The sequence below is a fragment of the Eretmochelys imbricata genome, chromosome 4 (assembly GCF_965152235.1).
Source record: "Eretmochelys imbricata isolate rEreImb1 chromosome 4, rEreImb1.hap1, whole genome shotgun sequence".
Classification (NCBI taxonomy): domain Eukaryota; kingdom Metazoa; phylum Chordata; order Testudines; family Cheloniidae; genus Eretmochelys; species Eretmochelys imbricata.
This window is the reverse complement of record NC_135575.1, coordinates 126181236-126209234: the sequence shown is the minus strand read 5'-3', so window position 1 is coordinate 126209234 and position 27999 is coordinate 126181236. Positions and strand designations below refer to the sequence as shown.

General features: G+C 41.8%; 1 protein-coding gene across 2 annotated transcripts in view; it reads right to left on the bottom strand.

Moving 5' to 3' along the window:
- Window positions 1-22560, bottom strand: part of ZFYVE28 (zinc finger FYVE-type containing 28) — a 310224-nt gene extending 287664 nt beyond the window's left edge. For both annotated transcript variants that reach the window (XR_013346016.1, XM_077815925.1), the window contains exon 1: window positions 22193-22560. Coding sequence is in view for 1 of the 2 variants with exons in the window: in XM_077815925.1 (XP_077672051.1) it covers window positions 22193-22231 (39 nt within the window). In the remaining variant the exon portion in view is untranslated. The remainder of the gene's footprint in view (window positions 1-22192) is intronic.
- Between the last annotated feature and the right edge of the window lie 5439 nt (window positions 22561-27999).

Here is a 27999-nt window from a genome sequence, read left to right as displayed (position 1 = left end):
TGTTGTTTAAGAGACTGGATTGAGAATTAAAACAAAAATCTAGGTTCTGTTCCCGCTTCTGCTAGACTTCCTTGTCATCTTGGGCACAGAGTAAGTCACCTATACTGTCAGTCCTCCATTTGTAAAATGGGCAGAATAATAATTCCCTTCTTCAGCGATATGAGGATAAATTCATTAATATTTGTGAGACGCTCAGATACTACAATGACAGGGGCCACATCAAAGTCCATAATAAAGTGAGAAGCAACCCCACGGAGTTTCCTACCCCAATTAACATCAGATTAATTTGGGCCTGATCCTATTAAGAGCTGACTGTGCTTAACTCCCACTGAAAGTAAGGTATCCAGGAGAAGAGGGTGTTGGTAACACCACAACTCACTATCTTCAAGACAGGTTTCAGAGTGGTAGCCGTGTTAGTCTGTATTAGAAAAAATAATGAGGAGTCTTTGTGGCACCTTAGAGACTAACAATTTTATTTGGGCATAAGCTTTCGTGGTTTAGAACCCACTTCATAGTATTACTGACTATAGTATTGAATGATTCATCTTTTTCAAAAAGCATAAATTATGCAGGTCAGGCCTACACTGATCAAACCATACTGGTTTTATACTGATCAAGCAAGCTAAATTCAAACAATAGATTTTCATTTTATTTATAGCAAAATGACACTATGTATACTTATTTTATCTCCACTTATTTGTCAATGTCAAAACAGTGGAGCTGCAAATACTATACTAAGAAGTTAAAAGGACACTTGAGGTAAGGAAAAAAACCCACGATATAACTTCAGTCTGGAAAGCATCATTTGTTGGGTTTTTTTTTAAAGATGCATTTTCCAAACCAATACAATATTTTCATCTGTAAATGTAACTAAAAAGATGCATGACTTAATTTAACAACGAAATAATGAATGGCCACTATCTCATACTTAATAGCAGTGTGCCCTATTAGTATGACGGAAATCAATGTGTCTTGAAATTGCACACATTAATTATAGATCAACAAAAAATAAATACAACCTAGTACTAAGATTTTCTTCAAGGACCAAATGACAATATTTTGGCCTGGTAAAATGTGATGGTGTCCCTTTAAAAGCCACAGTACATAAGAATGTTTAAGTACTAAGAGACTTTGTATTAATTACTCTTCCTGAAATGAGTGTAGAAGCTAGTGGTGGGTAGGAATGCAAAGAAACCTGACCCCTTATCTTGATATGCTAGTAGCTTTATCCTTAATCACACCACTCTTATCAGGTACACTATTTGTTTACCTAATGACTTAATCCAATTGGCACATATCATGGGATATGGCCCTGCAGTATGCTTTGCTGTGGTCTGGCAAATGCACTGCACTCCATACCCTGCTCTTTCCCAATCAATTATCCAAACATGTAACCCCTTCTTAAGATTTGATTTATTGAGTCTTTATAGAAAGGCTAATGGACACTAATAATAACCCAGGTCACCCCACTCTCGGTTCATAGAAGTTTCCTAGTCAGCTATTGCCTGTTCAGAAGATCCCCATCCCTCTTCCTAAAGCTGGGGTTGTATTTTAATTGGTCAGTCCCTCAAACAACAGCCTCCTCTTGGAGCTGGGTGCATTTCAGCCTGCTATAGGGCCTTAATCAGCTTCTTGTTCAGCTGGCCCCACTTAGTCCTCAGGGTTTGGCAGACTTCTGCTGGTGTCTGCCCAGTTATGGGGGAGAAGGTAGGATTTATACTGGTTCCCTTCTCATTGCCAATTGGTTGGGTGAGAGAGGAGCTTTGCCCCACTCTCTCTGCAAGGCTCCTGGTCTCAGGCCTTAAAGATACAGTGACAAAGTTCTTCTCTAAACACCACTTACTCCCAGGACTGCTTCCTCTCTATCAATAATACCGTAGGCATGTGGGTATATTATATAATATCCTTTCAAAATCTTAAAGGACTTTGCAAAGTGGCAGGTTGGGCTGACCACTAGGAATTATTGCCCTTAAAGGTGCAGGTCACCCCATCACAGGAAGAAATAGTGTTTGTAATAATAGAAAATAAGAGACCATGACTATGGAAAAAAAGGAAGAAAGTACCACCTTGCTGTGGCTATAAGGCAGGAGTGGGCAAACTAAGGCCCGTGAACCACATCTGGCCTGCCAGCTGATTTAATCCAGCCCTCAAGCTCCAGCTGGGGAGCGGGGTCGGGGCTGCTCTGCGTGCATCTTCCATGGCTCCGTGCAGCTTCCGGAAGCAGCAGCATGTCCCCCCTCCGACTCCTATGTGTAGGGCAGCCGGGGGCTCCGCACGCTGCCCCCACCCCAAGTGCAGCCTCTGCAGTTCCTAGTGACCGGGAACTGTAGCCAATGGGAGCTGCAGGGGCGGCGCCTGTAGACAGGGAAGCACACAGACAGCCTGGCCACGCCTCTGCGTAGGAGCTGGAGAGGGGGATATGCTACTGCTTCTGGAAGCTGCTTGAGGTAAGCGCTGCCCAGAACCTGCACCCCTGACCCCCTCCCAGGCCCCAACCCTCTGCCCCAGCCCTGATGCCCCTCCAACTCTCCAAACCCAGCCCGGAGCACCCTCTTGCACCCCAAACCCCTCATCGCCAGCTTCACCCCAGAGCCTGCACCCCCTGCCGGATGTGGCCCTCAGGCCAAAGTTTGCCCACCCCCGCTGTAAGGTGTTTCCGTAAGGTACAATGAAAATCTTTTCTCCTTCAAAACCCATACACACTGTTGTATGGAACTTTCTCAGGTACCAAAACCATTTCTAATTTTTCCATCTCAGGTAAATACCAGAAAAGCAGCTAGTTGCAGCACCTCAAATAATCTTCTAAAATATAGCTGAGCAGGTTTTTAGAGAATAACTTACCTCGGTATTTAAAAAAATATTTGAAATGGAAAATAAAAGACACAGATTGATATTTATAGCTTACCTTAGGCTTGAAAGAGACAGTTTCTGTTTTTTACTACTACTTGCCTCTGGACTATGCAAGGGAAGCTGGTATGTGACTGAGTGATTTATCTGAATTTACTTTTTTTTTAATTAAACTCTACCTATATTTCCTAAAGTTTTGGAAGGGCAGACATTCCTGTTCTGAATTAAAGGACCTGTATACAATGCCTAGGCTTCTGAACACATTCCAGAACAAATCTTGATGATGAGTTAAGAGCAAGAAGCCTTGATAGTTAGAATCTGGAGGAGTTATATGATGTGAGTTGGTGTTCTCAATCCACTTTCTAGTGGTCAGGTGTGTATATCTCCAATCAGTCACTCCAAATGGCATATGTGCTGGGAACCTCAGTAAAAAGATCAAGGATGAATGACATGAAAACTGGCACACACACACCAGTTGCAGCTGCTCTGTGAATGCCAACATCAATCTTGAATGTTTTCTTTCTATGGACAGGGCACGTAGCACAGATTCCTGTTCAGATTCACAGCTCATGAAATACTGCAGGATCAGCTATGTTGTGTACATAACACTTATCACAAGGTATGCAGTGCAGGATCCCATGCTTTCAGGCAGAGATAGCAGGCACGGAGTTTATAGGGGCAGTTGAAAAATAGCGCAAAACAGTTGGAAGCCCATGAAATTATGGGACGGAGAAAGCTGCATCATGGGGGCAGTGATTCCACCTCATGGTGCACTGTGATCCATTCCCAGAACTCATAGTGGGAGAAGGTGGCGATTTGCAGTGGGATAGCTACCCACAGTGCACTGCTCGCTCTGTAGTGCTAGAGCGCCAACTGTGCACACACTCTGTCAACACAAGGAACATTGTGTGAACATGCACAAGCACTGTAATTACAGTGGTTTATGGTTGTTGACATAACTTAAGTTGCCTTAACTCTGTAATGTAGGCATGGCCTAAGTCTCTGTGTAGAAAAGCCCTATGAAAATAGCCAGGTTACCCAACTCCAACCTGGTTAGCGGGTTTATTCTCGCATGTTTCTGTAGATGAACTATTTTTCCCTGTAACGATGTACATATGAAATATTTTAGATCCGATTTTTCTTTAATTTCGATGAATGATAAAAAGTTACCAGATATTAACAGCAAATTAATTTTAGTGTATATGCAGCTATGCCCATTTTCTGAATACCATACAGTACCAAATAAGAGAAATATTCTACCACAAATAGGATATCTCCCTTTTCCCTCATACCGCAAATAGTTTTATTCCTTTAAATTAAACTGCTTATCCCTCGACCAAATTTGCTCTAGTTCTTTCCCCTGAATTGCTATAGTTAGTGCTTCACTTGAATGACTTTCACATAATCACAACTACAAATAAGATACTTAAAACAGTATCAACTTCTTTTCACTCTACAACCACTCTGCTCCAAATAGCTTCATCTGTGGCCTGCTGTGGACTCTTTTCAACTCTTCCCTTTTCAGTCCAATAAAAACATTACTGCTAAATCATCTTCCTCTCCCATTGTTAGTTTATGTCTCATTCCACTACCCACAACTTCAGAGGGACTATTTGCGGTGTGTAAAGTTAAGCACATGTTTAAGTCTTTGCAGAAACAGGGCTTTAATCTTCATATTGTCTTCCTTTTTTCCACATAGAGTTTATGTGGCTGCTACTCAATTGCAAAGTTCGCCACAATGTTCTCATTTACAAATGAGATTTCTTTCTACCCTCCAACCATCTTTTGCTCCTGACTGCTCCCTTTGTCTATTTCAACCACTCATGAATTCATATCCCCAGGCTTGAAAAAATTCTGCTTACAAAGCACAAACTCCCTTCTCCTTAGAGTCTCTAGTAAAAGCCCACCTGTTCCAGGAGGCCTACCTATAAAAAAAAAAATCCACAAAGTTCTCCTTCAGCTGTAAACTCCAAAAGCCCAGGAATTTCTCTGATGTTTTACCAGCTACAAAGCACTGCTCACAATTACATCAATAGCGCTGTATAAATAACTCTTCTTGTTTATTGTTTTAATAGTAATAGTTTAATAGTTTTTCCATTGGAAAAGTAAAGGTCAGTGTTTTTACAAGAAGAAATGTAATATTTCAAGGTAACATAATGGCTCCTTCTGCAAATGGGTATGTGCTTGCTATCATGTAGGAAGGAGGCACAAAGGGCCCAATTCTTCATGCTCTGCACCTTGCACAGTCATTTACAGGGGTATAAAATGAGTGTACAAAGTAGACCTAGTTGAAAATAATTGAAAAGTCATTGCCAATTGGAAAAGATTCTCAGTGTAATTTTTAGTGGAAAGCTTTTTCTATTTTTGACATGCTCTAGTGGAAAGAGAGTGTAAAATGCCACCACAGCAGAATTATCTTCTCACCCACCCTCCTGGTCTTTTTACATCCATGTAATAATCACTTTACCCCTTATGTAGTCATTTAAACCTGTGTAAGGCAGTAGAAAAGAAGGTGTAGGGTTATAAATCAGAGAGATGTTAGGCAGTGGTTCTCAACCTTTTCCATTCTGGAACTATCCTTGCTCCCAGAAACCCATTCCCATCCACCTATCTAGCTACAATTCCCCACCCATTTAGCAATACGGTCTGAAACCCTAGACACCCATTCATGACCCCCACATAAAGAACCCCTGTTTTAGTCTATCAGATGATTTCACTATTGGAGTGTTCCAGAATGATTTTTTCTAAAGCTGGGACATAAATAGTTGAGAATTATTAGAAAATGTAGCTTAAAAAGAACCCACATGAAGTTCTAGAGAGACAGTATGTCAAGAACTTCTTTCCATTCCCCCCACATCCCTGCATCCACCCACAATTGTATATTTTGATCGAAGTGTAGGACCACAAGAATAGGTACACAGGACTCAAAATTTAAGAAGTGGGAACAATTTTCCACTTCAAGGCAAATCTGCAGACAAAGTAACTACAATTACAGCATTTCTCAAACTGGAATCTGTGGACCCCTGGGGATCCCCAAGGGTACTGTGGGCCCTGCTGATCAACTCCTCCCTCTCTATCTCCCGGAAGCTACTAAAGCCAATATGGGAGATTTTAGGCACTAGAAGTCCAGTGGCACAGCAGGGCTAAGGCAGGCTCCTAACCTGCCCTGGTTCTGCGCCACCCCCAGAAGCGGCTGGCACATCCCTGCAGCCCCAGGGGGTGGGGGAGGGGATCTTCGTGTGCTGCCCCTGCCCTGAGCCACTACTCTGCAGCTCCTATTGACCGGGAACTTCGGCCAATGGGAGCTGCAGGGACAGTTCCTGAAGGCAGGGGCAGCATAGAGACCCCTTACCCCCACCCCACCCCCCGCCTAGAAGCTGCGGCTAGAGAGGTGTGTTGGTTGCTTTCGGGCACCGCCCAAGGTAAGCACAGCCTTGCCAGACCCTGCACCCCTCACCCTCTCCCACACCGCAACCCCTTGCCCCAGCCTAGAGCCCACACCTTCTCCCACACCCCGCCCCCCTCCCACACCCAAATTCCCTCCCGGATCCCGCACCCCCTGCCACAGCCTGGTGAAAGGAGTGAGGGTGGGGTACAGCGAGCGGAGGGAAGCGGGGATGGAGTGAGTGGGGGTGTGGGAAGAGGTGGGGCAGGGGTGGGACCTTGGGAGAAGGGGTGGAATGGGGGCAGGACCTGGAGCTAAGCAGGGGGGTTTGGGGGTCCCTTAAAAAATTTAAAGCAAAATGGGGGTCCTTGGGTTGCTAAAGTTTGAGGACCGCTGTACTAGTAGAAGATGGGAAGGGGAGAAAAACTTCAGAAAAGAGAAGGAAAAAGAACCTAGTATTTTCACTACCAAGGAGCATTCCTGTGCTAAAATCTAAATCAATGGAAACTTGGCGGTCCAGCTTGTAAGTACTGTTAACTGTAGATGCTCAGCAGATCTCTTCATGGGTTCAGATACATGCACTGCTAAAGAGGGTACCAAAGATTGTCACAGAAGTTAAGTAGCCTTTGTTGTTAAGATCTGTTTTAATGGATAGTTGTAGTCTGGTGATTTTAGGGATTTAAAAAAAAATACATACTAACTGCTCTGGCATGGGGAAGCCATGTGGACCACAGGTAATTGGTAAAAGCACCCCTAAAAATGCGCTAGTAAGATTTAATGAGATTATTAAAAATGATTAATGTGGTGTAAACTTCAGACTAACTGGAATCATTTAATATTAATAAACACAAGCAACTTTCTTCCTCCTTTTACCATGAAGGAGGAAATTAAAAACAAAATGCTAGATTAGTACAATGTTAAAGTAAGCAAAGCAAAAAAGCTACGGTTCCTGCAAAAACTTTAACCTGGACTTGTTGCTTGTACATCTATTTTCTGTTATTATTTTTTCTTGACACATATATAGCATAGGGTTTTTATTTTGCTAAATGTAAAACCATGAAATATTAAACTAAAATTTCACAGCAAAAATGGGAACAGAAAATATATATGTTTAACATTTCCAAATTAACTTTGCTAAAGGAGAAAGACAATGTTGCAGTTTTGGCAGACGACAGGGAATGAGAAACATGTACATTGATTACATTACCATTTCTGCTAAATCCTTCATTTATGACCTTGGCATGCCATTTAACCTCTCTCTGCCTCCGTTGCTCAGTTTTACCTTACTAATTAAGGTAACGCTCAAAAAAAAAAAAAAAACACCACACACAAACTTACCTGCTTTGAGGCTAAATGTATTAAGTGTTTGTAAAATGATCTATGATCTTGGAATAAAGTCACTATGGAGGATTATGAGTAGTTATATAAGACCGTTTGAATTTACCAGCAGTTTATTTTAACTGCACATCCTTACTGGTGCATTATCTGTTCTGGTGTATTACATATAGAACATGCACACTAGAATCAACTCTTACTGCCACTGTTAATCTCGGTTATACAGCATCTACACACAAAACAGAATACTAATTGTAAATATAACAAATCAATTGATAAAGTAAATACAACAATTAAAAAGGCCCTGGAATACTGCTCAGCTAATCATTTCAATACTTCATCTGCAGTTGTATTCATTCTAGCCCCCTTCCACCATGGGTTAAATGTGAGAAGATATCTTATCACTTTGGAAGACCTACAAAACCACTATCAATGATTCATGAAGAATCATTTTTATCTCAAAGATCCTGTGTGCATCAAGCTCTGCTGCTTTAATTTCCTACACAAGCAATAGATTCTCTGTGATTTACTAGAAACTGGAACTTGAAGTGTTCTCAGCACCTACTAGCCCCAGGACTAAGCAGGCTAGTCTAGGTGAAAGAACTACTTTTACCAACACACTCCCGGGAGGCCATTGCTGTGCATTTTTAAACACTTGTGTACTATATTTAGTTATACCATTGCCAATCAACTTTCTATTTAATAACCTGTAAAGAATAATTACTCTGTCTCTTGTGCTCTATACCATTCCTAGCTTCACTCCATATTTATGTTTCTGCATTAGAGGAAACATGCTCCTCATTTCTCCCCCTCTCCACATCCTTTCCTCTCTCTCCTCTTCCCCCCCACCCCATTTTTTTTTTAATTGAGCCCCTCTCATTCTGATCCACCTAAGCATGCACTCATCCACGTGACCGGGGTCCTGGGGGAGACAGCTGAGGTCAGTCAATTAGGGTGAACTGCAAAGAATGGGGCAGACAATCCCCAAAGCTGGTGGATATTCCAGTACAGTACTTAGATTTACCAAGCCAGCACTAAACAGCTTCTGTTATACCTTATTGGCTACTCAGAGGTCCAAAACACAGTTCCCTTAATGTAACCCAGCCTCAGGCCTCCACCTAGTTACTCAAGTCAGATATGATGGAGAATTAATAAAAGAAAAGATTCTACTAATCCCAAAGGATCGGACATACTACCTCCCAGGTTAATAAATATTCCAGACCTTTACCAAATACATGCTTATGGCGAATTCTTATTAACTAAACTAAAATTTATTAAGAAAAAAAGAGTATGGTTAAAAGATCAATATACATACAGACGTGAGTTCAATTCACTGAGGTTCAGATTTATAACAGAGATGGTGAGCTTTGTAGATGCAAAGAGTTCTTTCAGAAATAGTTCAAAGGTTATAGTCCAATGTTTATATTTCAGACCAGTCAAATCAGAACTGAGATCTCAGTCGTTGTGGCCTAGGCTTCCCCTGCATGAAACCTCAAGCAGATCTGAGATGACAGGATCAGGACTCAAGGATCTTTTATACAATTTCAAGCCTTTTTTGACAAGTTGGAGTCCCTTGGTTTACAATAGGTAATCAGGGAAACTTTGAAGTAGGTCCATCACCGATACTTAGCTACACAAATTAATGTAAGGCAATTGCCTGTTTTTCACCATTCACAGATGATCAGCTATACATTTCAAAAAGTTGAATACAGCAATATCTTGTGTTTACAGTTCATTTAAATACTAGGATGTTCTTTTGATCTCTGAATTAAGAGATTACAGCATAGACAGGGACTGTTGATTACATTGTTGACTTCTACCCATATATATGTAAATACACAAAAATTATCTCCCCATATGTCTTTGAGGGTTGAATTGGGGTCATTTGGCGTAACCCTTTCCGGCCATGTGTCTCAACCATATTCAATCATCCAATTAGATTCATTCCTGTCTCTTCTACTGCATACTGAAGACAGAAGTATCGCCTGGGTTATTGCAATTACTGACTGTCCTCCTCCTCCTAAAAAGAGCTGTGGGGATGCTTGTACCAGATTGCTTCCTTTCCAGGATGGGAGTGGGAAATAGCGGCATCTGAGTCGGTTTCTTCTCCCTCCCTCTAAAAAAAAACCCCAGCATCTTCCAGGCCAGTCTATTCCCAGACTTGTCCACTTCTTTAGGGCATGGCTACACTCAAAACTTGAAAGTGTTGCCGTGGGAGCGCTCCCACAGCAACACTTTCAAGTGCCAGTGTGGTCATGCGCCAGCGCTAGGAGAGAGCTCTCCCAGCGCTCCTGGTACTCCACCTCCACAAGGGGATTAGCTTAGAGTGCTAGGAGCATGGCTCCCAGCCCTGGGGCACTGTTTACACTGGCGTTTTACAGCGCTGTAACTTGCTGTGCTCAGGGGGGTGTTTTTCCACACCCCTGAGCAAGAAAGTTGCAGCGCTGTAAAGTGCCAGTGTAGCCATAGCCTTAGAGAAAGGAGCCAGCAGCTCCAGCTGCTCTGCTCCCCAACCCCAACCCTCTTGTTCTCTGTGCATCTGTTAACAGCAAGGATGTATAATCAGTTAACACACAGCCATTTCATTATCTGTTCAAAGTGTGAACATAAGAGCCAAAACAAAATACTCACTGTTCTTACAAACTGTATCTGAAATTTCCACAACTTAAGTCAGTTAAATTTTTTAAAAGCTAATCTACTTATATTCCACAGGCTATTTCCCTCTATTATAAGCAGAGGCACATACCCGCTTTCAAAATTCCTGCTCTACAATTACAATTCAAAAGATTCCTCTGGCACCAAACAGAATGTGATTGTTGAAACTATACATCCATCCTTGGTCTTCAAAAAAAAAAAAAAAAAAAAGTTAGTAAGTGTACCCTTCCAGACCAGACATTTTTGCTGATGAGTCTCTTACGCTATTCAAGAGGGAAATTAATGCTAACCTGTTAAATCCCATGGAATCAGAATCTAAAAGGCATCCGAGAGTTCTACCAAATAAATATATACAGTACAGCTTCAGAATACACCAGAAGAAAGGTGACAGGATAGTTCAAGGGATTAGCAGAGACCACAAATATTGTTATCCTCTAATCCCATAGGCAGAATAGAATTTAAGATAAAGCTGGTCAAAAATTTAATGGTACATTTTTCACATAGGAAAATGCTGTTTCATCAGTATCTACATTTTTGTGGTAATGTGTCAATTTCAACAAAATTTGATGGAAACATTTCTGAGACTATTCAAAATTGAAATGAAGTTACCATTCTATTGTTACATTCTGACTTTGTTTCTTCTGCTATACTTATATTTTAGTATTATAATGCTGACATTACCAAAGAGGGGTTTTTTTAATATGCTGTTTCAATGTTTCTGAAATTAAATATTTCCTTTCACAAAATATTTTGAGATTGATTTTTAGCCCCAATTTGGGACCAAAAACAAAATGTCAGTGTCAGAATTTCCCAAAGGGCAAAGTTCCATTTTCCGACCAGATGTAGATGAAGCACATTGATAGACCCAGGCTGTACCAGATCTGCAGATAAGTAGACTTCATTGTCCAGGAATGTCAGTCAGGCACTGTTCACAAACACTACATTCATTCAAAGATGTCACACAAAAATAAAAGATTAAGAGCTACATTCCATTAGCAGCATTTCCAGTTTGAGTCTAATTCTGGAACTTCATTCTCCATCTCTGAATACCAAATACATAATAGGTTTCAGAGGGGTAGCCGTCTTATAGCCCACGAAAGTTTATGACCAAATAAATTTGTTAGTCTCTAAGGTATCACAAGGAGTCCTCGATTTTGCAAATAGTGAATTTTGTACTGGTACCTGTGACAGTGAACTTTTTTGGAAAAAACAGAATATGGCACCTTAAAAGTCAACAGAAAATTCTTCCCCAAAACACCCAACTGCAAAAATAACCAAGAAGCAGATCAGTGAGTACTCTGTACTATCAAACTGGGGACAAGGAGGTTTGTTTCCCAGTCATGTTTGCACATTATCTTGGTTACGAACAAGAAATCAAAGACAAGCATTTATTCTGAAACCGTGGTTGAGTCATTTTGCAAAACAGACAGTCAAACATTAGGTTTCAGAGTAGCACCCATGTTAGTCTGTATCCACAAAAAGAAAAGGAGTACTTGTGGCACCTTAGAGACTAACAAATTTATGTGAGCATAAGTTTTTGTGAGCTAGCTTATGCTCAAATAAATTTGTTAAACTTTATTAGAAAAAGGAAAAGGTTAATTTTACTTTTAGTTTTGATGTGAAGGGCATGCACTTATCCTGTTTTTAAACAAACAGACAAAGTGAAAAAGAGACAGGCTAGAAAAAAAATGGGTGAAATATGGCTTTCACTGATGTTTTTGGAAGACCAGACCACTGGTTAGTTATGAGTGGATGCTTTGACTCACAAGTCAATCGCAATACCTGCTTGGACTTTTGTTAGTTTGATTTGGTTAGCCATGTTATTTGGTTGGATTATTTTGTTTTTGAGGCAAGGTAGGTTTGAATGATTGCAGTACAGTTGACTATCTACAGTTGACAAATCTATGCTACAGCTCTGATGTGCTAGAGCTACAGAATAGGTGTTTTTTGTCCAAACTGAAGATGAATTCAACTACTCAGGATTTCTCAACCAAACAGCTATTCTGCTCCGAGCTTGAGTCCAGTCTCATTTCTTCTTTTAATGTGCACATTATAAATCAGATGGCTGAACATTCTAAAGCCCATAATTTTACATAGTGTAAGCAGAGTCAGGATGAGCTCCACCCTGACATCTGGTGGTGAGCTGTGGCAAGTTGTGGAAAAGAACTTCAGGGGCTGATCTCATTTGCATAGGCACACCCACCCCACCTAGCATGAGCCCATAGTTGCCCAAATGGTCACTTTGGCTGCTGTGGGATCCCTAGTTTCTCTGTTATTGGGGCAGGAAGAATAAACTGTTATTATCCTGATTATGTGAATCAGGGACAGTGGAACTATACTTGGCCTTTTGTTATGATGGAGGGACTCGCCATTAACTAACTAGCACTCACTAGGCAAGGGACATGGGTTCCAAAATTTAGTGAATTAAGAGAGGCTGGGGACTGGAAAAAAAAATTTAAGTCATACCTGGTGGTATGGGCCCCCTGGTGAGGGCCTTACATGCTAATTGCACTTCCTCCTTTCTCCTCTGTGGAATATCAGAGCTAATTTTGATTCTATTAGGAGTCTAGTTAAAGGTTGCTAAGCTGAATTCACTTTGGGTCCATGGTGTACTAGCTCTGAGGCTCCCCTACTACAAGCTGAAATCACTGAGTGTTGTGTTAAGTAGTGGGGGGGCCTGAAGATATATTGTGGGATGGCTGGAGTGGCTTATGGGACGGCTGGCAGAGTAGAGCAGAGCAGAGCGGCTGGTGGAGCGAAGCAGTTTGTGGGACAGCTGGAGCAGCTCATGGGGGCAGCTGGCAGAGCAGAGCTGTTCGTGGGATCACTGGTGGAGTAGAACAGAGCGGAGCCCCATGGAGAGGTGGGACAATCGGCTTTGGACCACGTAAGGTGCCCAGTAACCGCCCATCTCCACCCACATTGGGAGGTAAAACTCTGCAGATAAACTTTCGAACTCTGACGCTGCACTGACTCAAGTGGAGTGCCCCAGGGGTCGGTCCGGGGGCCGGTTTTGTTCAATATCTTCATAAATGATCTGGAGGATGGTGTGGATTGCACTCTCAGCAAATTTGTGGATAATACTAAACTGGGAGGAGTGGTAGATACGCGGGAGGGCAGGGATAGGATACAGAGGGACCTAGACAAATTGGAAGATTGGGCCAAAAGAAATCTGATGAGGTTCAATAAGGATAAGTGCAGGGTCCTGCACTTAGGACGGAAGAACCCAATGCACAGCTACAGACTAGGGATCGAATGGCTCGGCAGCAGTTCTGCGGAAAAGGACCTAGGGGTGACAGTGGACGAGAAGCTGGATATGAGTCAGCAGTGTGCCCTTGTTGCCAAGAAGGCCAATGGCATTTTGGGATGTATAAGTAGGGGCATAGCGAGCAGATCGAGGGACGTGATCGTCCCCCTCTATTCGACATTGGTGAGGCCTCATCTGGAATACTGTGTCCAGTTTTGGGCCCCACACTACAAGAAGGATGTGGATAAATTGGAGAGAGTCCAGCGAAGGGCAACAAAAATGATTAGGGGTCTGGAACACATGACTTATGAGGAGAGGCTGAGGGAACTGGGATTGTTTAGTCTGCAGAAGAGAAGAATGAGGGGGGATTTGATAGCTGCTTTCAACTACCTGAGAGGTGGTTCCAGAGAGGATGGTTCTAGACTATTCTCAGTGGTAGAAGAGGACAGGACAAGGAGTAATGGTCTCAAGTTGCAGTGGGGGAGGTTTAGATTGGATATTAGGAAAAATTTTTTCACTATGAGGGTGGTGAAACACTGGAATGCGTTACCTAGGGAGGCGGTAGAATCTCCTTCCTTAGAAGTTTTTAAGGTCAGGCTTGACAAAGCCCTGGCTGGGATGATTTAATTGGGGATTGGTCCTGCTTTTGAGCAGGGGGTTGGACTAGATGACCTCCTGAGGTCCCTTCCAACCCTGATATTCTATGATTCTATGACCAGGGACAGAGACTTTTGGGACTTTGGGTGACTTTTGGGAAAGGAAAGGGAAAGGACACGCCCCAATTTGCTTAGGGTGGGTTTTTTGATCACAGGTTGTGTTATGAATCCTGTTGGTGTTTCCCCAATATAATGCCACATTGTTTCTCTCTGTTATTAAAAGGCTTTTGCGACACTCAGACTCTGTGCTTGCAAATCGGGAAGTATTGCCTCTTAGAAGCACCCAGCGGGGGTGGTATATATTTGTCCCAGGTCACTGGGTGGGGGCTCAAGCCGGTTTTGCATTGTGTTATTGGAATGGAACCCCTAGATACTGAACCCGGCCCTTGTTGCTGCCAACTCTGATGGGCAGAAAGGTTACAATAGGATGCTTTCTGCTTCACAAGTAATTATGTAAATTGGTTGTACTATTCTCAGTCAAAGATATTCTTTGAAAAGTTTCATTTATTTATTTTATTCGGCCAACTTCACAGTTATATAAAACAAATTTCTTCATGATCACAAACTTTCTTTTCATGATTTTTCATGACCAAAATTAATTACAAAGATTTTATTTACTCATCCTATGGCCTAGGAAAAAAAACTTTTCAGGTGACACCATTAAAAAAAAAAAGAGAGAAAGATTACTTAAGGGTCCACGTAAATTTGTATTATACTTTTTACCTCTTTTTCAATCAGATTGCACCCTAGCTGAATATTCCAAGCTTTCAACTCTGAACTTGCCATAATTTGTCGTTAGAGCTATGCAACTGATTTTTCTGTTCACAAGCTGAACTGAAAGAGCACAAGAAAAATCATTATGGAGTCAAACTGTTTGGTTTGACTCAAACTAAATGTTTTGTTTCACTTTCAGTGTCTCTTTAATGTTTGTTTAAATAAGATTGAGGGAAATGCCAAAATAAAACATTTTCCTGAAGAAGAAGAAGAAGAAAAGTCAAAATATTGTGTTTTGGAAAATACTGAAACATATTTTGTATTCCAGAACCTTTTTTTTTTTAATCAAAATTTGCCAAAAATTTACCCAAATTTACTAATTGTTTCAGTTGAACCCAAATCTGCATTTTTATTTTTATTTTTGGTACAGACAGGTTTTGCGTGAAAAATTCCACCTGTGACAAGCTAGAAAATTCTGTTTTCACAGGAAGAAGAAATGTTTAGAAATTCCGTTTTTATTCCTCCTGGCATTGAGCCCATCAAATGGAGTTTGCTCTATAAGATTTCTCCCTCCAAAATGATCTGGTCAATCCAATGTCCTCAAACACACTACATGCTAACATATCTTCCTTTATGACATCCCAACACTTCAGCCTCCGTCTTTTTGCCTTTAATCTTGTTCTGTTGGACTCTTACCCACAGAGTTGTCAGGACTGCCCTTTACATGACCAAACCATCTGAGTCTATACTCCTGCATTTTTTTGTTTATGGGTGTTACTTTGAGTACATCTCTAACACACATTTCTCATATGGTCCTTTTTGCTTACACCAATTTCTAAATATTTATCTACTGAATAAATTAACTTAATGCCCTATTTTAAATCTAACAATACAAGATTATTAATATATTTATAATTATCTTATCTGCTCCTATTTGCAGGTTTAGCATCAGCAAACCTGTATTTCACTTTCACAAGTCTAAAACAACAGCCATACAAAAGAATAAGTGATTCATTTCCAGTTCACCTTTAACTTAATTTTTTCTGAATGCTTTTGATATCATCACTGATTTAAAGCTAGTTTTGAAACTACAAAAAACTCTTTAAAGGCCCAACTTTCCACTAACCTCTTGATACCACTTGTGAAATAGCCTCTGACCTAACACATGTGGAATGTTCTGTCAGTACAAGATAAGAAGTGAACTGAACTGATAAGATATTTTTTCCATTATGTGTATACACACATTTCAGTCACAGGTGAGAAACCCTCTTATCTAAAAGAAGAAGCCATCACTTTTTTAAAAAGGCAGCAGCAAAGGCTGGAAGCCTGCAACACATAAGAGAGCAAACAGGATAACTATTGTCCTATCAACATGCAGCAATTCAAGAATACAATTGCTTGAAATCCCTGTCTGCATTTGCTTCCAAAAGAAGGGAAAACACTCAAAACAAAATCTGCCTTGACATATCAAATCTGGAGTCCCAGAAAGGGAAAATAAGACTTACAGGAAACTAGCAACTAGGAAACAATTTATGGTATTCAAAACAATGGTTACTGTATCCCATCTCACTCCCCTCCAGTCCATTTACTACAGCAGCTAAAAATCATCTTCCTCACTAGCTACTCAAACCATTTCACTATGCTTTTTGACTCCTTCTCCTCCCACTTGCAGCAAATACAGCTCTCTTAGCTTCCCCTTCCATAACCAGCATGATTGGAGACAGTGTGGTCTAGTGAATAGGACACTGCTTGAGGGTCCAGGTCTTATTCTGGATTCTGCCACTGACTTGCTTGTGACCTTAGGCAACTCACTTCATTTTTCTATGCCTCTGTTTCTCCTCCCACTCTTTGTCTATCTTGCCTCTTGTAATGTCTTGGGGGATGGGACTCTCTCTTACTATGTGTCTATACAGTGGGGGCCCAAATCTTGGTTGCAGCCACTGGGGACTACTGTAATACAAACAACAGCAACCATTTTCTGTCTCACCTATATCTGTGTCCTTTTCTTCCTACTGCCCCTCCCCTCTCCACTACCGCAATGAATTCTGCCTAATGCTTCCCAAGTTTGCAATTCTTACAATACTGACTGCTTGATTACGGATACTAGATCTTTAAGAAAGTCAATTATGCAAGAACCTCAGCTTTCTTTTTTGTTTAAGTTTCTAGCATTCATGGTTGTTAAAAAAAAGCTTTAAAACATGAACCGTAAAAGCTCCAAAACCAGAATAAAAATGCAGACAGTTTTTTTTTTAAATCTCACAATTTTTGGAGCCCATTTCATAATTTTAAATTCCTGAAGTCAGCAGTACTACCCCTCCTTTCATGTTTTTCTCCTACTTTTCTTCCCTCTCTTTCAGTGCCCTCTATGCTGATAGGGATTTTGAGACATGTCAGATGCCTACCTTCTCGATCAGTTCCCTGCTGAAAATTGAGTTCTTCCCTAATACCCACAAGTACTAACCCATCACTAAAAATGCTGTCTCAAACCTAGAAACTTAACTACCAACCAGAAAAAAAAAAAACTTGACCTAAAAAAAGATGCTAGCTTTTCTTCCTCCTCTTTACATCCAATTTATATTTTCTATTTAGATTGTTCTACATAGTTGACTGAGACCCTATCTTGTACAGTGTCAAGGAAACGTTAAACACTTCAACACCATTACTCTGCCAGGGAACACTTGCTCTTTGAAACCGCCAAGAGACAGTTCCCCAAAGATGCTGCATCTTTCTAATCCATTTAGCATCAGCTCAGTTAGGGAATCTCCACATAGATGAGAGCAGCTAACCCATTGCTTTGTCCCCTCACAGACCTATTTCTACAGGGTCCAGATGAGGGAGGTGAACAATAAGGAAGCAGCCCTTCCTACTTTTATGCCACCCAGATTCTCCAAGTTTGGTCCCCCTTTGTGAGGGAGCGATGAGTCTATCTCAGGTGAGTGTAATAGGTGAAAATCTACCACCACCACATTTAGTTGCCTGGGTCTCTTAATATAATATGCTCAAATTCTCACGAGGTTGAAATCAAAGTGATCTGAAAGTTGGCAAATACTGTACGCAGTTCAAATATAATTGTTTAAACTACTTAAATACTCCTTAAATCTACAGCACACAATAGTTGGATGTTTCCAAAGATATTTTCACCATCTAACTGAAATTTATTTTTAATTTAGTTTGTATGTACTTACTTTTTTCTGCATCTCTTTTATAAAAAATGTTCTTATAGTCAATTGAGTAAAGTTTACGTCTGTATGATAGCACTAGTCAGAGGTTGTCACAGAGTCCCTGGGCAATGCTCTGGAACTGCTCCCTACGAAGCCAGGGAGGACTCTGGGGAAGTCTCCTCTCAGGGAGCAGCCTGTCTGCAGGACACACAGTTCACCTGGCTTCCACCTTCCTGGGTCTGACCTCGGAGCATTGAGCATCCTCTGCCCCTCCATGTGCTTCCCACAGCGAGTGCGCCCAGACAGGGTCCTGGGGAAGCCAGAAGGTCCTGCCCCACAACTTCGCAGTCAGACGTGACTCTCAGCCAGCCAATAAAACAGAAGGTTTATTAGATGACAGGAACACGGTCTAGAACAGAGCTTGTAGGTACAGAGAATAGGACCCCTCAGCTGGGTCCATTTTGGGGGGCAGTGAGCTGGACAACCACGTCTGCACTTCACATCCCCAGCCAGCCCCAAACTGAAACTCTCTCCAGCCCCTCCTCCTCTGGGCTTTGTCCCTTTCCCGGGCCAGGAGGTCACCTGATTCCTTTGTTCTCCAACTCTTTAGCTCTCACCTTGCAGGGAAGAAGGGCCCAGGCCACCAGTTGCCAGGAAACAGGGTGTCGGCCATTGTCTGTGTCCAGACCCCTGCAAACACCTGCCCTCTAGGGCTCTGCAAGGATCATGCACCCTTATCCTACCACCTAGATTCTTAAGAACGGCACAGGGAAAACTGAGGCACCCCACACTATTCAGAGGAAACATTAAGAACAGTCCCACTTCGTCACAGGGGTAAGTATAGTAAAGGCTGGTTCTACACTTAATTTGTCCATATAGTTTTATCTATTCACCTCATTTGTGACGTGCAATACTTGTGCTACCCTATTCCCTGGCTTCTCTTACAAAATTGGTGCTGATTTAAAGTAAGTTGTGTATTAGTTTTATGAGATGGACAAATGTCTACTGGTATTTATTCTAAGCCATATTCATTAATGAACATGTATGAATAGTATTAGGAACCCAGGTTTGAAAGATGAGAGATTGTCTAAACTCAGTACCATGCATTCTACCACTACCCCACTAAAAAAAAAAACAATGGGGGGGGGGGAATTGAACACTTAAGTTAATTAACTCTAAAAGGCTAACAACAGAATTGCCAAAAAGAGTAGTGTCAGCAAAATTTACTGCTATTGCAAAGATCCAAGTTTAAGATTTTAGGAGCTTTAGGACTGAAGAGGGAGCTGGTGGCAGCAGGCTGGAGTTGAGAAGTGTAAGAATGCCTCATATCTCTGACACACAGATGGAAATGTATAGAGTGCAAATCCAGCACTGTCTATCCCACCCCCCAAAGATCACCATGCTAAATTATATAAAAATGAACTGTGGGACAGACCAACCTACTAAGGGGACACTCCAGACCAATTGATAGAAGGGGAAAGCAGCTAGCATAACCTGGGAAGTGATGGACAAAGTGCCAGGCACCCCTAATCCTAAATTCCCATCTTAATTTCTAACTCAAACTTGTTATTTAAGTCTTTGTGTATTTAGTTCTATTGTGTTACTCTAAGAAATATTCTACAGTAACAAATGTTTTAACAGATACTTACTGCAGGAGTGGCTGTTTCTGGAGGAATTCACAATTACCAGTTACAGTGAACAATACTGATTCTGAATATAATTACACTAGTGTGAAAAGAACAAAATTGTTTGAAACAAAAACTTACTTTCATCCTTGCAAGCAAACCATGTATGAACAAAAGTGATACCCCTTCTGATGAAAGTAACTTTGTTTTTCTCTCTTTTTTTTTTTTATTAAAGGGAGGTATTGCTCTTTTAAAAACATAATGGGAATGGTTCTATTTGAAATGTCAATACCGATTTTATGAGGCCCAATACTCTTCCACCACAGGTTTGAGAATTTCCTTTGCTCTCAAATGAAGTGAAACAATAGTATGCAAACATATACTACTGATAACAGTAAATCAGTTTCACCATATCTAGAATTCTCTATTAGAAGGAACACTATCACTTTAAAATCTAATCAGTTTCAAAAAGGAAGTTAAAGTAGCATCAGTTACTGCATTTACCAGTGAGTTCCTACTAAATTTGTGGCTTTGCAAAGATGTTTTCCTGTTTTTTTAAAATGGCTTCTCTCTCCCCCGCTGCTAAATAAAAGGTGTGCACAAAAAAACAAGCTGTCTATGAAGGGGAGAAACTATGAAGGTGACTAAATACAAAGTGCTATCAAGTTTATAAAGTAAACAACTGAAAGAAGATTCCACCTGTCTCCAATTTCACTAGGTTAAAAAAAAATCCCTTTTTCAAAAAGTGTTAATCAGGATTAAATTATATATGAAATTCTACAAAACCAGCAAACAAATAAACTATTATTTATAGCATCATCCCAATATACAATAAAATGACAAAAGGACTGGTTCTTACTATTTGGATGAAAGTAGCAACCATGTCTGAAAGATTTAATATGAGACTTTACACCATATTAAAATTAAAACTTAAAGAAAAAGTGACATTTACAAGAGTTAAATTAGGTACTTGAGAACATAAACACAACTACAGTATCAGGGCATTCCATTCATCACCTAGACACCAGTAAGCTGTTCAAAAATATTAACATCCTTTCGTTTATGACAAGAGTGTCATACAAAAGAGAATACTGCTCTCCTACCATTACTTTACCTATCCCAGAAGCTTCTGATAATTCTGGTGTAAACTGTTTTACAAATATTGCTTTATGACGTTTTAATTAATTTTGGGAGGCAAAACAAGAAGACATCCATCCACAAACCACAATGTAACAAAATCTTTACTTAGAAGTTCTCACTTTATATATATTTAGTAAAAAGAAAAGGAGGACTTGTGGCACCTTAGAGACTAACCAATTTATTTGAGCATAAGCTTTCGTGAGCTACAGATGCATCCGATGAAGTGAGCTGTAGCTCACGAAAGCTCATGCTCAAATAAATTGGTTAGTCTCTAAGGTGCCACAAGTACTCCTTTTCTTTTTGCGAATACAGACTAACACGGCTGTTACCCTGAAACCTATATATTTAGTAGTATTCCATTAAAATATAGAATTAGCAACATTTGACAAATGTGAAGGTTTTACTCGCTCTCCAAATTGGGAGTGAATTGTATGCAACACAGTAAACAGCTGTTACATGGGTTTAATTGAAACTAAAAGTCCAAAGGGAATAAAGGACTGCCTAGTAACTGTGAAAAGTGAAGATTACACTGGCAGAGTAGTAGTCTCACACAGCTAAACCAGCAGCAGCTCTACATCAGCACAGAAAGACAAACACAGTAAGGAACCTCCAATGAGACAACTATCCCCCAAGAACAGCATCCGAAAGCCTCCCCCTCCTCTTCTTTTGTTGTCAGGTCCAAATAACAATAAAGCACATGCTCTGCTTTGTCATCTCGCCTCCCTGAACAGATAAGCTGCCTGAAGGGCTCTCCCGACGCGCAGAGAAACCGCTCACTCGAATGCGGGTGCCTTGCAAATCCTAGCACTCTTTTGCGGTCTCTGAAAACACAGTGGATCATTATCAGCAGCACAAATAAAACAAAATCCTATTTCTCTATAGATCTCTACTGCCTCCCTTTTAAAACTGGGTCTACCTGATAATTAAAAAAAAAAAAACCGCATGTTCTTCAACTGCCAAGGATCTAATCGGCTGCAAGTTAAAGATACAGCGAATCACGGGATGCCCGTGAGAGACAAGCAAGGTTGGGAGGGAGGCGGGCTGCCGAAATCCCTTTTGAGCGCCACACACCGTCCAGGTGAGCCCCACAAAGTGAGGCACTGCCAGACCCCCTCCTCGGACCCCTTCCCTGACGCTGCCCGGCAAGACCTAGACAATAACATGCTCCCTCCTCTGCCCACAGCAGCTCGTAGGTGCACGGGCTGGGCACAGCGCGGCAGGTACGCCCGGCAGGCTCCCCCCAAGGACTCCGCTCACACGCGGGATCCTACAGGGCACCTCGGCCGGCCGGCGCTTCCCGCGCCCGTCGCCGCGCACACAGGCACCGGGGGCTCCCTCGCCCTCCGGCGCGCAGGAAGGGCTGACCCACAATGGACACCCCCAAACCAGAGCCGGCGCGCCGGAGATGCAGCAGGCTCGCAACTTACCTTGGGCTTGTAGAGCCACTTTCTGAACCTGTTCATCATCGCCCCCGCGGCCGCCTCAGCCTCTCAGGCCGCTTCCCGCCCCCGGCTGCTGGTGGGGGGGGGGGGCTTTTGCGGATCCCTCTCCCCCGGCACCGCAGGCGGCTGGGGGGGACCTGCCGAAACCCCGTCCGCTCCTCAGGCTGCTCTGAGGGGCTGGCAAGCCCCGGTCAGGCTAGGAGCCGCGAGGGAGGCTCTGCCCTGCTGTGGAGAAGTGTCCCTCAGGCTGACCTGCCCAGGCACCGGCCAGCAACGGCGGCGGCGGCGCCTCTCTTCATTGACAGCCCCCAAAACATTCCACCGCCGCCGCCACCAGCTCCCAGCAGCAGCGCTCACCGTGCGCCTGCGCACGGGCGGACCCCCTCAAGCCCTGTGCGCTGCCTCTGGCCAGCGCTCTCTGCTCTTGGACCAATTGGAAGGCGGCCGCGAGGGGCCCCCTCCCCGCTGACCCCGCCCACTCGGCTGCTCATTTGCTTGACATGGATCCCTCTCCCTAAGCAAGCTCAGAAGGGGAGGGCTACAACTCCCAGCATGCCACGCCGCCATAGCTCAAGGGGCCGCTGAAAATAAGGGTGGCGAGTTGTATGCTGGGACTTGTAGTCTTGTCGCAGGGCAATAATTAACGCTTCCACTTAATAATATTAAGTAAATAATTATTATAGTCAACCCGGTTAATTGGGTTTCAGGCAGTTTCTGGGGCTAAAAAAATTCACCAGCTGGGGTCCCGCTGACCACCAGTTACTAGGCAACAGTATGTAAACATTTGCCGCCATCTTGCTTTTAGTCTTGTAGTTTTTTACTCCTCCCTGGACTATTCGAATACACGAATGAGGACGGCTGAGTGGACTACAAATCCCAGAGGCCTCCGCGCCTGCACACTGCGGGCACTACCTGGAGAACCAAGTAGTCTCCGCTCCAGATGGACTGTGCTGATTCTGCTGCAGCTCCCATAGCGGTGAGTGGGGGGCTGGGCCTCGCTAGGACCCTTACTACTGGCCTAGGGATTCAAAGCCTTCAACTTCAAATACAAATGTCCCGCCACAGCTCTTCGCCCGCCCGAGAGGGACCCCGGTTTAGGGCTCGCCCCAGCCATTCCCCTGTTTGAGGCTCGCTGCTATTTAGTTCACCGTGTGAGAGTCTTCAGGATGAAACCCAGTGCTTATTTTGTGCCAGGGCTTGCCAGGACTGAGCCCCGGCACCTCTGGGTTTTCTGCATCAGTTCTGAGTGTTAGCAAAAAAAACCCACACACAACATTGCTAGAGCCCTGGCACCTCTTTCATTGCAAATTAAGCACTGATGAAACCTTAAAAGGCAAGTTGTGTCCACCCTCCCTGTGCAGAAATTGAAGGCTGATTTACTTTATTTGTTTGGTTAGAAGAACAGAGCATTGCCTCAGTATCCTTTGCTAAAATTTTCCCTCTCCCACACTGTTGTGGAACTTATTAGACTTGCTGTTGGCCTCCCCTACCATTTTAGAGGTCGCTGCTTTTCATCCTTATTTCTGCCTGGTCACACTCACCATGTACTGGGCAATTTCCAGACATGGTCCCTATCATGGGAGCTGAGAGACAAACAAATAAACAGAGGGTAGAGAAGGGATGTTGTATACATGCAGTTACTTAAACTAATTTGTCAATATACAATTACTAAAATAGGACAAGTAAATTGTACTTAAATTACTCCACAAGCATAACATTGACAGACAGGATGATATCCACAGGCATGTTTCTGAAGCACTTTGGGATCCTTCAAGATGAAAAGTACTAAAAATACATGAGATCTTTTATTGGACCAACTTCTGTTGATGGGCAGCACAAGCTTTAGAGCTACACAGAGCTCTTCTTCCTTCCACCAACAGTAAAAGATATTACCTCACCTATCTTGTCTCTCAGATCCTGGGACCAACATAGCTACAACACTATAAGATACATGAAACATTATTATTGTCTGGGGTTGTTTAGCATGTAAGCATTCTATAGTGCAGTGGTTCTCAACCTTTTTTCATTTGCAGACCCCTAAAACTTTTTGTATGGAGGTGTAGACCCATTTGGAAAAATAGTATGCAGAGTCCCAAGGGTTAAAAGCCACTATTTTATGGTAACAACAACCTTTCACGGATCTCTTATACATAGTCTGCAGACCCCCCAGGATCTGCAGACCCCCCCGGGTCCGCAGACCTCAGGTTGAGAACCACTGCTATAATGGGCATCACTGGGCAAAGAAGTTATAATTGCTTACACCCCAGGGTGGGTAGTCAGCAGTAGGGATCAAACTTGGGACATCTGGAGCTTAATAAATGATCCTCTGCTGCCTGATCTAAAAGAGCCTATTCTCTTAGATGTGGCTGTACCAAGCTCAGATGTCTAGTTGGCCTAGCCACCACCAGATGGGCACAAAGTGCCACACCAAGTAGGCATAATAGCTTACATACTCTCCCTGGCCAGGCAAGCATGTTATGCAGTTCAGAGGCTTACCAGTTCAGTTCACTATAGAGGCCACCAGTTGTAATGCCAATGCCCCTGGGTGGGTCATTGGCAACAGGGATCAAAGCTGGGACCTCTGGATCTTAATAGTTTAATCTTTGCCACCTAAGCTAATTCAACTCTCTTCACCAAGGCTGTAGCAGGTTCATCAATTGTGTTGGCCTAGCCACACCGCGTAGACATGGCTTACACAGACAAACAGCATCTGTTACATACATGACCATAAATGTATACTTTTGACAGACAAAACAGAGATAAGACAAAAATGGGTAAGATGTGTGATCATGTGCATCACTGAAGGGAAAAAAATCAAGTTCACTGTATAGTTTAACCAGAATTCTAGTGGCTGACTAGATGTCTATAAATATAATAGAAAAAAAAAAGAACAGACTACAATATTTTGACAGTGTGTTTTTTTTTTTTAGAGCAGAATATTGAGAAGTAGGACTGCTGACCTTTATCCCTGATTGTGGTGACCCTGGATAACCACTCCTAATCACTCTGTCCCTTTGTTTACCTATCTGTAAAATGAGGATAATAAAATTGACTTGCCTGAGGGTTGTTGTGTAAGGATTAATAGCTGTGAGAATGCACTGTGAGATCATCAGATAAAAAAATGCTATACAAGGGCATAGTATTTTTACTAAGCATGTTACAGAGCATGCAACTACATACATTAAAATATATTCATGGTAGGATATGTAGGAAAATATCAAATGTAGAGTCTGGTCCTTTAACCAGTCAGCACACAAAGCTTCCATTATAATAACTGCTATTGTACATCCATACCACTTGTATGTTTAAAAAAAAGCCTTTTTCATCTAAAGTTATGCTGCCCTAAGACAAAAGCATGCTGCAAAGAGGAGTTGTACCCCGACTCCAGTTGATTATGGTCATAAAGTGGTATGATTAAATGTTAGGGGTGCAGAAAGTTATATGGTAAGTGGGGATGCTCTGGTGTACCCATATTTCCCTTCTGTGGAGCTTTTTACCCTATATTCTTTGCAATTTCCATGGTTTTGTTTCCTTCTCTGCCACATAGATGAAAAAAGCATCTGGGTCATTTTGAGCAGCACCTACTCAATCTTATTGAATTTCACAAAAACCTTATTTGGTCCTGATTTAAGAAAGTGTAGTAGTTCCACTGAAGTAAATGGGTTTGCAACCTTTTAAGGCTATTAATTGAAATTCTGGATATGGTAGTGAAGGGTAAAATGTCTGTTGATACAGAAAACTTTTTAATAGCTCAGGATTAGAAAATATAATCTCCTATTATACTTTGCAAACAGAAGGATAACAAGGCACCAGCTTGTGGTTTTTACTCCTAATTTTTAATACCATTCCACCTTATTGTGAATTTGGTTCTGTTTTATTTGACTGAAGCCAGCATCAAGAATAAACAATCTGATTATCATTTTTTAAAATAAAACCTCAATCTGTTTAAATATAGTCAAACTCACCAAACTGCTGCTGTTAAGAAATTTTTTCTTTTACATAGTACCTGTATCAGGGGGTCTGACAGTTAATTATGGAGCTTCAAATACCTTGTTTTTCATTTAACTATTTTCAATTTTTTAAATTTTTACTGGGGATATGTGAAGCTCAGGATGTTCAGAGGGGGAGGGCCCCAACCAATTCCCATTACAGCAGATAGAAAGACTCCCTTTGACTTCAATGGTAGTTGGATTGGAAGCCTTGGGTCAGTCTGAATAACCACATAGATACCTATCCCACCTGGCACCCTTATCTAAATCTTTAGAGCCTGAAAGAATTTTGTCATTCGGGGTGGAGCAAACTATACCCCATAAAAGGATATAGAAATGAATATTCTCCTCTTGCACACTGGATGGTTCTGGGAGGTGTTTCCCTGAAGCAGAATTCTTCCTAATGCTTTTTCTGTGGCAGTATGATTCTGCAGCACCACTCACTTCTAGGCTGTCCCTTAAAGACATGATGTAGCTTTATATAATTGCTTTATAAAATTTATGTAATAATAAAACTGCTCAGAAACTGTCTTACTAGTTAGCAGTTGTGTTTTGATCAGATCTGTTAGCTATATGCCCATATTAAACATAATCACACACAAACTCGTTTTCCTTTCAACAGTTTGAGATTAGTATTTAAACATGTTATGAAAATTATAGTGAAATGCAGTAGTGCTGGAAGGTGAGGTACAGAAACTTTGTATTAGGAAGTATTCTAACAGCCTTTTAGAATCTTGATCAAGCATTCTTTTTTAACAGAAGTGTATGATATATGTTAAATACAAGATTTGGGAGGTTTTTTTAACATTTTATTTTCACTATGAAAAAATTAAATTGGTGATAATTTTGGTTCGCATGGCTGGACCAAGATAATGACTTTACTCACTGAACATTATTATGTTTACCTGGCAATGTAAACAGGCATGGTGATGTACAGACAAACATTCTCAGAAAACCTGGATTTGTGCTGGAAATGGCCTAACCTGAAGATTACTTTAGATAAGCTATTACCAGCAGGACAGTGGGGTGGGAGGAGGTATTGTTTCATATTCTCTGTGTATATATAAAGTCTGCTGCAGTTTCCACGGTATGCATCTGATGAAGTGAGCTGTAGCTCACGAAAGCTCATGCTCAAATAAATTGGTTAGTCTCTAAGGTGCCACAAGTACTCCTTTTCTTTTTGCGAATACAGACTAACACGGCTGTTACTCTGAAACCTGTTCTCAGGACAGAGACTTCTTTTAAGTCTAGGGATCAGATGGGAAAGGGAACAGAGTAAGGGGGTAGTGTGCAATCTTGTGAGTATTTTCCCTAAGACTGGATTTAAGACTAAAGTTCTGTCTTCAGTTACATCTCAATAGGAAAGTTCTGTGAGTTAAATTAGTGCAGAAATTGGCCCATAAAGTATGCATGCTAGAGTTACTGTTTCTCTCCAATACAAGTTTTAGATATACTTCACCCAATAATCTGCTACTGAAATTAGTTGAAAATGTTATTCTAATGATCATTAAAGAGACATTGTCAGAATAAAAGAGGCCTCATAATTTGTCACTTATTTATTTTATTGATGCTTATATTGTCTGCTCATTCCTTCTGTTAGCCTTTCTGGTTGGGCAACTGGGATTTTGAACGCTTGACCTGAATGTTCCCATTTACATTACTGCAGTATGCGTGTCTCTGCAAGCCTATCAACATACATTATGCTGCAATTGAAGGAGCCATACAAATTTAATGATTTACTTTATTTATAGGACTTTGCATGGTGAAGATGGCTAGCCCTGGAAAACATATTGAAATAGTGGT